The sequence below is a fragment of the Lipotes vexillifer genome, unplaced genomic scaffold (assembly GCF_000442215.2).
Source record: "Lipotes vexillifer unplaced genomic scaffold, Lipotes_vexillifer_v1.1 scaffold1188, whole genome shotgun sequence".
Taxonomy (NCBI): domain Eukaryota; kingdom Metazoa; phylum Chordata; class Mammalia; order Artiodactyla; family Lipotidae; genus Lipotes; species Lipotes vexillifer.
In genome coordinates, this window is record NW_006799221.1 from 262,382 (window position 1) to 275,258 (window position 12,877).

General features: G+C 37.1%; 1 protein-coding gene across 1 annotated transcript in view; it reads right to left on the reverse strand.

The window, feature by feature from the left end:
* Positions 1 to 12,877, reverse strand: part of SLC38A6 (solute carrier family 38 member 6) — a 73,133-nt gene that overhangs the window by 2,742 nt on the left and 57,514 nt on the right. Inside the window, exons 9-12 of the mRNA XM_007471506.1 lie at positions 7,741 to 7,806; positions 7,432 to 7,485; positions 5,366 to 5,445; positions 4,694 to 4,794 (exon numbers count right to left, since the gene is read on the reverse strand). Of these exons, the coding sequence (XP_007471568.1) occupies positions 4,694 to 4,794; positions 5,366 to 5,445; positions 7,432 to 7,485; positions 7,741 to 7,806 (301 nt within the window). The remainder of the gene's footprint in view (positions 1 to 4,693; positions 4,795 to 5,365; positions 5,446 to 7,431; positions 7,486 to 7,740; positions 7,807 to 12,877) is intronic.

Consider the following 12,877-nt stretch of genomic DNA (forward strand, 5'->3'; position numbering starts at 1 on the left):
GAATTGTGGTTTTTTCTTTCTTTTGGTTGTTGTTGTTTGTTTTTTTAATTTGAGACCATACGGTTTGGAAAAGTCACTTTGGAGAAAATAAAAAAAAAAATCAAATACACCTTTGTTTTCAAATACTTTAAAATTTAAAGGGGAGATAAGATGAAGACACACACATATAATATAAAGTGTGTAAACACAGACACACTTAAGCGGAAGAGGAAGGTCTAAACAAAGAGCTATGGTGATTGTGAACAGGGAAAGATAACTATGGCTTTGGGATGAACATGAACGAAATCCAAGAAGACTTGGGAAGAGTCATCATGATATAGTGAGCAGCAGGGTAGTAGAGGGGCTTGAATTCTGCGATCAAACAGACTAAGATTCAAATCCTACTCTTACTAGCAACTTAACTTCTCTGAGTCTCTTGGTTTTTACATTTGTAAAATGTGGACAATAATATATTGACCTACAGAGTTACTGTGAACATGACATGAGTCAATGTATGTGTGCTGACATTTAAAGACGTGGGGAAGAAATTCTCTCGGGTAGCAATATGCAACCGAGAAAATGAGCAGCCCAATAGCACTTCAGAGGTTGAAAGACTGTGCGGTAGAGAAAAGAGAGTAGTGGGTGATAAGGCTGGAAATGCATTTAAGACCAGTAACAGAGCTCTCCTTAAGGTCTGGACTCAATCTGGTAGGCCACAGAGATGCAATGACTTCTGAAGAACAGTGCATTATGACCTGAACTAAGCAGGAAGACAGACTGGAAGAAAAAGAGGCCCAAAACAGGAATACCAGTTAGAAGGCTACTGTCATAACCACTGAGACGTAATGAGAATTTGAACTAGATTAGTAATAATGGAAATGGGATAGAAACTAATTGTTGAAAGTATCAAAGACATACTTGATATAACGTGGGACTAATGGACCAAATAAGAGATTAAGAAGAGCCAGGAAAGCTGGATTCTAGTCCCAAATATGAGAGATACTTGTAACTCTATGGAAAAATACAGCAAACTATTTTATTTCCACTTTCTGAATCATAAAAATGAGCTATTAACACTTACTGCTTAAGAACTTTGTAGACTTTCAAAATGGTCTGGTTATTATGCAACATTTGGGTATTGGCCTGGTTTATCAGAGGAACACTTTTTATTCCTCACCTTATAATGCTTCAACATCTGTAATCAGAGCCAATATTATTAATCTAGGTACATACTTATTGGTCCCTTTAATCTGATAAAATTTAGATATTAACTAAGCCTTGAGAGCACTGAATGAAAGGATCCCAAGCAACTCCAGAAGCCTGAAGAACGAGACTGATCACAAATTCAAAATACCTGTTACATGTCTACTTTCTACTTTCCCAAGACAAAAACCTTTTTCCTGAGCCAGTCAATTCTGTGTTCTTAGCTGAGTCTTATGCAAGGGATAGAGTACAACACACTTCTCTGCATTCAGACAAATCTCTACAAATATCAGGAAGAACCTGATGGTGATCTCTGCCAGTTATATATTCTACTGAAGTCAGGAGGCTGCCCTGTTTAATACACACTGTCAAACAGGGGATGAAGTTTATAAAGATTATCACAGAGTAACAGAAATATCACTGGATTAATATCCAGGAGACATGCCACTAATTGTGAGACAGGTCACTTCACCTCTTGGACTTAAGCTACTCACCTATGTGTTGAAGGCGTTAATTTGTGACAAGCCCTTCTGATAAGGTCTCAAGCTCAATCAGCAATTTCTTTCTGCAAGACTGAGAGCTACTGCTATTCCAATAGAAATATACTGTAAAAGACTTTCAACCCAAAAAAGAAACACTGTGAATAGCAAATCAATATCTGAATCTTCTTCTGTCTTTGGAGAAGGAACTTTTATATCTTTCCTTCCTTCCTTCCTTCCTTCCTTCCTTCCTTCCTTCCTTCCTTTCTTCCTTTCTTTCTTTCTCTTTCTTTCTTTCTTTCTTTCTTTCTTTCTTTCTTTCTTTCTTTCTTCTTTCTTTCTTTCTTTCTTTCTTTCTTTCTCTCTCTCTCTTTCTTTCTTCCTTCCTTCCTTCCTTCCTTCCTTCCTTCCTTTCTTTCCTTCTTTCTATCTATCACCTACTTACCAGCCTACCATGTGATTTTCTTAGATCTGTATTTCTCCATTACATAAAGCATGGATATTCTAAAGAATCTGCATCAGTGGAAAAGGGCTAAGTCAGAGACAACAGCTTTACTTGATAACCAGGAAAATGCCTGTGTAGGAAACATCTCACGTACATGATGAAAATATTTAGCCTCTGTGTTCAGGCAAAAATAGATAGATAGATAGATAGATAGATAGATAGATAGATATGCCTGGAGCTTAAGTGAGCCAGGTTTTTCCAAAAGGTCACTTTGAGAAAAACTTGGAATGAAGGGAATCTGGATTCTGTGGCATAATTCCTGAGGAGGCAGCACAGTAATAAAGGCATTGACTCTGGAGAGAGTCAGAATTGGATTCAAATCCCAACTCATTATTCATTAGCTGCAGGTACTGGCCAAAGTGCCCAACCTATCTGAACCTATATCTTGCAGAGTCATCATAAGGACTGAGTTAGGCAATGTATATAATAAAATACCTTGCACGTACAGAATAAATGTTAGCTCAATAAATGCATCAGCATCCATCCTTCCTCCACTTCCCTTTCCATCTAAGTTTTCTTATAATTTAACATAGCTCCTAACATCTCGTGGTAATATTTTTGTAACTACTTTTCAGCTGTCCTGGAAATTGGTAGGCCATTTGAGGTTTCTTCCAGACAGCTCTATTGATCCATAGGGAAGAAAAGGAGGTCCATTTTTGGGACTTTTTCTCAATTTTGGAAGATCCCTAAATATAATACTATTTGTGCCAGGTGACAATTTCAATTTATAAAAATATACAGCTATTCTACTAAGTTTTTGCTGAATCCCAACAAAGACCCTGCTGTAGTATCTCATTGTTATAGAAAAGTATCACTGTGCTCAACTCTGTACAAAAACAAATGCAACAACCAAAAATAGAGTTTATGTATTTCAAGAATTTTATTTCCTTAACAATGATCAAAAAAGTTTAACAATCTGCTTTAACTTTCCTTGTAGTGTATCCATGCTCATGTTGGAAGTAGGAAGTAACGCTCTTCTGGATGGTGTGTACAGAGCTCTACCACTCTTATTCAACATAGTACAAAAATGCAAGAGCAGATTTAGATTCATCAGTCACCTTTATTAGTGTTGAAATGACATAGAGTTAGCAAGAAAAGGACTATATAGAGCAATTATAATTTTCTCATACACTGAAACGTCTAAGATAATACACTGATAATAATATACTGAAAAGTTACCATATTTAAATTAAGTTTCATTAATGACAGTAAGAAGTACAGTGCTGAAAAAAGAGCACCTGAAATTATGAAATAATTGCAATAATAATGATAACAGTAATTATAATACACCACCAGCAGTAGCTCTCCTTTGTGGAAGATGGCTGTGTGCCAGATACTGTAACAGGCATTTTACATATAACTTATTTCCTCTTCAGTGTAACTCTATACAATATCCCTGTGTTACAGATTAGGAGATGAAGATAGTACAAGGTGAAGTACCCTGGTTCAAGGCCACACAGCTAGTTAGAGCACAGTGGTTTTTTGAATCATATTTGTTGGGTTTCAAAATTCATACTCTTTTCACTGGGCTTAGGAAAGGTAGTTATACAAGTAAATGTCCAAAAACTTGTCAGACCTGAAAAATCTCTGGAAGGTAAGCAAAGCACCATTACAAGCCATCGTGACTGTCTAAAACCTGAAACACATGCACAAGGCCACTGACCGTGAAACCAGAGTCAGAACAGCTAAATATCACAAAAGTAATAATAGCCATCTACCTGGAGCGTTGTTATAGGGGCATTCATAAACTGAAAAGTGTATTCAAGGATTTGACAAATTGAGTGCAGTTTGTTATAATGTGTTTGTTTGCAAATTAAACAAGTGTGTTTGCAAATTTAACAAGAGAGCTTACAATTTTTTTTCTTGTTCTAGACTTTTAAGTTTTATTTTTTCTTGAGGTTCTTACCAGAAGAGAAAAAAACTCACCAAGCACATAACTTTTCAAAAGTAAATAAAAGAAAATTTTACTTTTATTTTATGAATTTAAAAGAATCCTTTAAAAATTTAGAGAGAAAGTTCATGGCAAAGCACAGAATACACACTGCAGAACTGTGTGAATTAAATCTAAAGGCAGAGGTCTCTGACATAAGGGTACAACTATAGTCCAAGTAAAACCCTTTTTCCTTTCTCAACTTGTTCGTTTGCAATTAAGATGATTGATTCTCTCAACCTCCCAAACTGCTGAACTAGAGTCTAACATATTGAATTCTCAATTAAAAAAAATAAAATCATTATTGCACTTTTTTTTTTCTCATAGAAAGACTTCAATGTTTCTAAGCCCGAGATTTTACTTGGGTGTTTAAGAAAATTTTCATATGAAGGTATCAATCTTGAATTTGATCCACCTTTTTAAGAGAAAGAAAGTCAGTTCTTTAAGGTCTGTAGAGCCACCACAGTGGTGCACTGAATTCTGGCAGCCTGAACAAATTAACTTGCTAATGAAAGGCAGAAACAAAGTCCATATTCAGGTGTGAGATCAACTACAGAACAATTTATTTTGTCATCTATAATGAAATAATATACTTACCATAAAAAGTGAGGTACCCAAAGAGTGCAGATATAAAATAAATGAGAAAACTTAAAGCAATTGCTGTATTGGTTACATTCTGCATCCTTTTCTTAGAAGGTCTAAAAGAAAAAAAAACGGTAAAATTAGAATCTGTGATCTGAATTATATCTAAGTAGATAAATATCTTCCAAGCTATTCAAAAGGATTCCTCAATCACTCAAGACCTAGTTCTCTAATAACTACACACTACAATTCTTTTTTTTTTTTTTTTTGCTGTATGCAGGCCTCTCACTGTTGTGGCCTCTCCCACTGCGGAGCACAGGCTCCGGACGCGCAGGCTCAGCGGCCATGGCTCACGGGCCCAGCCGCCCCGCGGCACGTGGGATCCTCCCGGACCAGGGCACGAACCCGTGTCCCCTGCATCGGCAGGCGGACTCCCAACCACTGCGCCACCTGGGAAGCCCTCACACTACAATTCTTGATTTGAAATTACTGCACAAAGGACTATGCTTCAAAGAAACATTCTCAACTTAGAACTAAGTCTTGGTTGTTTTGTTTTGTTTTAAACTAACACCTACAATCCAGTGGTGGGAGGGAAGGATTCATAGAGGAGAATGTTATTCAATCTGAAAGTCCTAGAAGTAAAAAGACATACTAATACATTTTAAATATTCCAGGATTCTACAGTACCTTTGAAGTTCACAGTATATGGGCAATATTGAGGTGTGGCAGAGAAATGAAAAAGCCATGGTTGGTATGGCATAAGCACTCTGAAAAAAAATTTTTTAAAGATGAAATTATTAAATGCTACTCTGTTGAAACCACTACTTCATTTGACAATAAAATCAGTTCTCCAAAAAAACCCCAACAATTTAGTTAAATTTCTTTCATGTTTCATGAATCACCTGTTCATAAAATAAGAGGGTTTTTTTGTTTTTTTTTTTTAACGAGACACACAGTTATGGTCCCCAGTAAATATTTTACTTGATAGCTGTATTGCCCACACTAGCGAAAATATTTCTTGGCTGCTTCCACACCATGTTGGTTTTACTACAATCACTGCTGCTTCTATATTGCATCAGTAAGATAAAAATAATTAAGGTAAGATAAATAACATTTAGGTAAGATGAAAAATAATAACATTTTAGAAATGATCTTATTGTAATTCTCAGTCTTTCCTAATGCATATATTAGGAAACTCAAAAACATTTTATTACCCTAAGCAGCAATAATAGTTAATGCTTTTGAACCTGCTTTCACCAACTCAATTCAAGTACCAACCTAATCTAAGAGAATACTGAATATATTAATCATATCTTAGCATCTATAACTAGGGTCTCTTTTGATGGGAATGAACACGATTTATTCTAGACCAACAAATTCATAGAGATCCACTGGAATATATGAACAAAAGTTGTTGTTTTTTTAAAATTAGAATAGTTAAGAACCAGAGAAAGTTACAAAGCAAACAAAAGTTACCATCTAAATGAAAACACTGTCTTTACAAAATAGATGGTAATGATTTACTTTCTCTTTTTTACTCTAAAAAAATTTCTCCTTAACTAACTTAAGGCTCTTCAGCAAAAGAAGTTCCAGATGACTGTAGATCTATCTTCAGACACAAGGCCTCTTAAAAATATCAGAGGAGAGCTGGCAGGAAGGAAAGCTGTAGCATTTCCCAAGGCTAGATTAAGAGAATGAAATTCAATTCACAAATTCTCTTTCACATACTGCTCAGTTTCCTGGCTTGTCAATTACCCTACCTAAATCTTTAAGGCACATGGAGGCCTTTACCATGTAAAAGATGTGGTAACCTCCCTTGTGGGGCCAGAGAGACATTTCTCATTTAAAAACTGGGGGATAAGGGAGTTCCCTGGTGGGCTAGCGGTTAGGATTTCAGGCTTTCATTGCTGTGGCCCGTGGTTCAGTCCCTGATTGGGGAACTGAGATCCTGTAAGCTGCAAGGCACGGCCAAAAACAAAACAAAACAACAACGGAAAAGAACTCTGGGGAATAAAAAGGAAAATTTTGCATGGAGGAGTTTTCACACTGAAATGCTACACTAATAGAGTTATACATGAGTAGTGGGGATTCTAGTATCTGGGACCTGCATTTTAGCAGAATCACAAAGTGTACATGAAGAAACCTGCAGCAACAAGGAACACATGGCTCTTCTAGAATGGTAAAGTAGAGATCATTCAGATCAGTTTCCTGTCTCCTCTGCTGATGCTCAGGGGCTCTTGCAGGCATTTCAAATATCCTAGCGCTCTCAGAGAAGGCAAGCGGGGACTTGGTCCTTCTGCCTCTGCTACAGGCATCATAAATTTCAACTTTGGAATGTCAGCCAGAAGACATATTGGCAGTGCTCAATTGCTGGTCCAATGATGAGGCTGTTTAGCCACAGACCAAGGTTCTACTCACAGGGGAGGAGTTTTTTATATAATTAGCTATTTAGCTTTACAAGTCCAGAGGGCAACAGGAAGTCTGTATGCACAGAGGACCTTATTGGCTAGACCAGACATTCAGTAAATCTGTTCTTTTAGGCAGTGGCCCATTTAAAACAGGCTCCATTTAAAGGTGTGCCAAAAAAAAGGTGGCCGTTTCATAATGGGCCACCTTCTGGTAAGCAACCCTATACTTAGCACTTTCATGAAAATTAATTAGTTACCGGTAAAAGACCTAAGAGACCCTGTTACACAAACCTCTTAAACTTGAAATGTGAAAAAACTAAAAGTATCTGTTAATAACTTACACACCTCTTTGGAGAAATGAAAGAGCTTTGGTTTACAATCATCTGTAGCATTTGAGATCTGTTTAAGAGGATTGAGGGGAAAGAGAGAAACCAACAGTCATTAAAAGTTAGAATACATCAAAAAAACCAAGATGAATTTATTATTACTGGGCTTTCAAATAAAAATATTTCAAAACAAAGTTCCAAAATGCAATATAGCCATTACTTTTTTATTAATTAGGAAAAAAATCATTATTAGTCATATTTTTTCTTTTTAGCTTAAAATAAAAAGGAAGAAACTGAAAAAAAACCCAAACAAAAACAAAACAATTACCTGCAAGTATTGCTCTACAGAATTTAATGTCAGAGGACAAGGGATGGACCATTTTTTGATTATTATCTGTAAGAATAAGTAGGATCAGATGATTTCTTACCAAATTCATGACAAGAAATTGATTTTAAATAGGTCAGTATTATTTCAATTAATCTAACACCATACCAAATAATATGCTAACTAATAAAAGATTCTTTGTTCATGTCATTTTCCACAGATGGAATGGGGCCATCATCTGACACGGGCACCTACGGTGGGACAGCATGGGGGGCTGTATAGTTGTTTGGTGGAGATCTCCCCCACTGAAGACTGAGAGCTTTCAAAACTCCAATAGTATCAAGGCATTAAAAGAAAATCCAACTCAGAATGGGAACATGATGTTTTTAGTGACAATAGTACAAGAATATGGCCATCTGTGGACCTGGCATCAGTAGCAGACAGAGAAATATTAATAGCAGTTTGGAAATGGTCACAGGTAGATGCAAAGGGGGAGGCTCAGGGATTTCTGACGCATGAGCACTGGCCCTCCCTCCTTGCTTTTTTCAGACCTACATCACTTTTGGTGAATGTGGATGAAGCTGGCAAAGGATAAGAGCACAAAGCTAAGGAACTAGAGCTGGTAAAAATGAATTTTTAAAAAAATTAAAAGAAATCCAGAGGGCTGCTATTTCCCAGAAACAATCAATGAAAATGTTTCAGGATTTTACCCTTAATTGTGGCCAGCCTGTTCCTAGACCTACAGTTGAGTTGGTCAACATTACCACTGTTGTAGTTGTTTCAGGGCACATAATTACTCTGTAAATACTTGCTCTAGGCTGAAACCCAGCATTCAAAAGGGCAAGGGAGAATAAAGGAAGCATCTGTCCTTTGCAGAAGACCTGTAAGTAAATATTACACTATTCCTATTCGGTATTTATCTAGTTTTAGATTTTAACTAATTCAATCAAAATTTTACACAGTGATAAAACAAACCCAAGGAAAACATATACTTTTAGGATTAAATTAATGAGTCAACTAAAAAATTACTCTTATTTAAAACCCTCACCAAGAGGAAAAAAAAAACTGTAAGGGTAAACTGGGCAAGTGGCTTTGATATTTCTAGGTAAGTTTTCAATACAGAATAAACTAAATGGTCAACTTACCAAAAGGAAAGAAAAAAAAAAATCAAAAGCAATAATCTCACCATTTTTCTTTTCTGATATGTTTGCTCAAAAAGGATGAGGATGGGGTGGGGTAGAAGCAAAGTTGTTACTGGTCTCTCTGTTCAGCCCTGCTCCAAATTCAGCATCTCACATTTCCCCCTGACAGTGGAGGTGGCGGCAGCAACAACCATTTACATTGTGTACCAGGTAGTTTGATAAGGTTGGTATGTGAGCTACCTCATCTTATCAGCTGTTATTACAAGACTTGCAAACCCAAATATTTCAAAACAGTGCTCCAAAATGCAAGAAAATGATTATTTTTTCATTAATCAGAAAATATCATTAGAGGCCTGATTTTATATTAACATAAAATTCAGTTACTACAGCTAATTTCTCTGCAGAGACCCATCTCAAGCCCAAGTGACGTCCTATAAAGCAGAAGTACAGAACAGGAATGGAAGATACCTGACAACAAAGGGTAACGGGGAGTCCTTGCTCAAGTTGAAGGCAGAACACAGTAAGAAGATAAACCCAGGGGTTAGAAAGAAAGACAAAGGGAAATAGAAGATTAAGCATTAAAAATACTTGTTCACTTGCACAGGAGGCCCTTCCCTCTTCTCTCTGCTCCAAGTAATTCCCATCTTTCAAGGCTCAGCTCAAGTTTTATTTCCTTCCACATCTTTCTTTATTCTACCTGTTGGTGATCCTTCTCTCCTCCCAGCTCTTACGTAATCCCTATTATGAAGCAAATAAATCAATACTTAACTATGTATTGACTACATTGTTCTCTGTTTTTTTTCTGATAAATTTATCTTATTTCCCTGACTAGAATGGCAGATCCTTAAGAGTAGTGTCCTGATTAATCTCCCACAACTCTAATGCCTACCATAGTGCTTAGCAGAAGGAAATCCAAATCTAACCAAAATCGATTCAAATAGTTCTCTATTTTCATAACTGACTTATTAAAATATTACTCAAATATTAGTATTAGAATACTAACCTGTACTCAAGACAGAACTTTAGAAAGAACAGAAATTCATTTTTGTTCAAAAATGGACCAAAAAAGGTACCGTCATGCTGAGCCACTGTTAAAATAAAATTTATTTTTAAAATTTTAGGTATTTCAGCAGGGCCAAAAATTTATGTCAAAAACTTTTAAGCAAAATAAGGATCTGGGACAATAGATAAGAGTATAGGTTTTAATTTGCACTGTTTGGAGAGTATAATTTAAGAAAATAATAGTTTTCTGGACAGATTTTTTTTAATGTAATATAAATGCCATACAGATTTATTGATACAAACATACTGATAAACATAATCAGTGAAAAAAGGTGCAATGGAAAAAAAATTGGAATCCATCAAAAAAAATTGGGGTTAATATATACATGTTTTCCTTAACCACTGTGTATTTTTAAACCTAATACTTAGAAAGTCTAAAATAAATTCAGGCATACCTCATTTTATTGTGCTTTACTTTATTGCACTTCACAGATACTGTGTTTTTTAATGGATTGACGGTTTGTGGCAGCCCTGCATTGAGCAAGGTTATGGGCACCATTTTTCCAAGAGCATTTGCTCACTTCGTGTCTCTGTGTCACATTTTGGTAACTCTCAAAATATTTCAAACTTTTTCATTACTATCATATTTGTTATAGTGACTGATGATCCGTGATCTGTGATCTTTGATGTAACTATTGTAATTATTTTGGGGTGCCATGAACTATGCCCATATAAGACGGCGAACTTAATTCATAGATGATGTGTGTGCTCTGACTGCTCCACTAACAGGCAGTTCTCATCTCTCTCCCTCTCCTCAGGCCTCCCTATTCCCTGAGACACAACAATATTGAAATTAGGCCAATTTATAACCCTACAATGGCCTCTAACTGTTCAATTGAAAGGAAGAGTTGCAAATCTCTCACTTTAGATCAAAAGCTAGAAATGATTAAGCTCAGTGAGGAAGGCATGTTGAAAATTGAGATAAGCTAAGAGCTAGCCCTCTTGTACCAGACTGTTAGCCAAGTTGTGGATGCAAAGGAAAAGTTCCTGAAGGAAATGAAAAGTGCTACTCCAGTGAACACACAAATGATAAAAAAGGTGAAACAGCCTTACTGCTGATATGGAGAAAGTTTTAATGATCTGGATAGAAAATCAAACCAGCCACAACATTCCCTTAAGCCAAAGCCAAATCCAGAGCAAGGCCCTAACTCTCTTCAATTCTATGAAGACTGAGAGAGGTGAGGAAGCTGCAGAAGAAAAGTCTGAAGCTAGCAGAGCTTGGCTCATGACGTTTGAGGAAAGAAGCCGTCTCCATAACATAGACGCGCAAGGGAAGCAGCAAGTGCTGCTGTAGAAGCTGCAGCAAGTTATCCAGAAGATCCAGCTAAGATCATTAATGAAGGTGACTACACTAAACAACAGATTTTCAATATAGACCAAACAGCCTTCTACTGGAAGAAGATGCCATTTAGGACTTTCATAGCTAGAGGAGAAGCCAATGCCTGGTTTCAAAGCTTCAAAGGATAGCCTGACTCTCTTGTTAGGGGCTAATGCAGCTGGTGACTTTCAGCTGAATACAATGCTAATTTACCATTCCCCAAATCCTAGGACCCTTAAGAATGATGCTAAATCTACTCTGCCTGTGCTCTATAAATGGAAGAACAAAGCCTTGATGACAACACATCTGTTTATTATTTTAAGCCCACTGTTGAGAACTACTGCTCAGAAGAAAAGATTCCTTTCAAAATACTATCGCTTGGGGACTTCCCTCGTGGTCCAGTGGTAAAGAATCCACCTTCCAATGCAGAGGATGCAGTTTTGATCCCTGGTCGGGGAACTAGGTTCCCACATGCCGCAGAGCACCTAAGCCCATGTGCCACAACTACTGAGCTTGTGTACCTCAACTAGAGAGCCCATGTGCCGCAAACTACAGAGCCCACGTGCTCTGGAGCCCACGTGCCCTGGAACCTGCTCATTGACAATGCACCTGGTTACCCTAGAGCTCTGATGGAGATGTGCAACAAGATTCATGTTGTTTTCATGCCTCCTAACACAACATCCATTCTGCAGCCCATGGACTGAGGGGTAATATTGACTTTCAAGTCTTATTCTTTAAGAAACAATTGCATAAGGTTATAGCTGCTGGAGATGGTGATTCCTCTGATGGAGCTGAACAAAGTAAACTGAAAACCATCTGGAAAGGATTCATCATTCTAGATGCCATTAAGTGCATATTTGATTCATGGGAAGAGATCAAAATATCAACATTAACAGAAGTTTGGAAGAAGTTGATTCCAACTCTCATGGATGACTTTGAGGGGTTCAAGACTTCAGTGGAGGAAGTCACTACAGATGTGGTGGAAAGAGCAAGAGAACTAGAATTAGAAGTGGAGCCTGAAGATGTGACTGAATTGCTGCAATCTCATGACAAAACTTGAATGGGTCCAGAGTTGCTTTTTATGGATGAGCAAAGAAAGTGGTTTCTTGAGATGGAATCTACTCCTGGTGAAGATGCTGTGAAGACTGTTGAGATGAATACAAAGTATTTACAATATTACATAAACTTAATTGATAAAGCAGTGGCAGGGAAGATCGACTCCAATTTTGAAAGAAGTTTTACTGTGGGTAAAGCGCTATCAAGCAGCATTGCATGCTGCAGGAAATCATTCATGAAAGGAAGGGCCAATCAATGCAGCAATCTTCACTGTTGTCTTATTTTAAGAAATTGTCACAGCCTCCCCAACCTTTAGCAACCACCACCCTGATCAGTCAGCAGCCATCAATATCAAGGTAAGACCTTCCACCAGCAAAAAAGATTACAACTCGCTGAAGGCTCAGATGATGATTAGCATTTTTTCTTTTACATTATAGATTATTGTAAGGTATTGAATATAGTTCCCTGTGCCATACAGTAGGTCCTTGTCATTTACCTATTTTATATATAGTATGTATATCTGTTAATCTCAAACTCCTAATTTATCCCTCCCCCTCTTTCC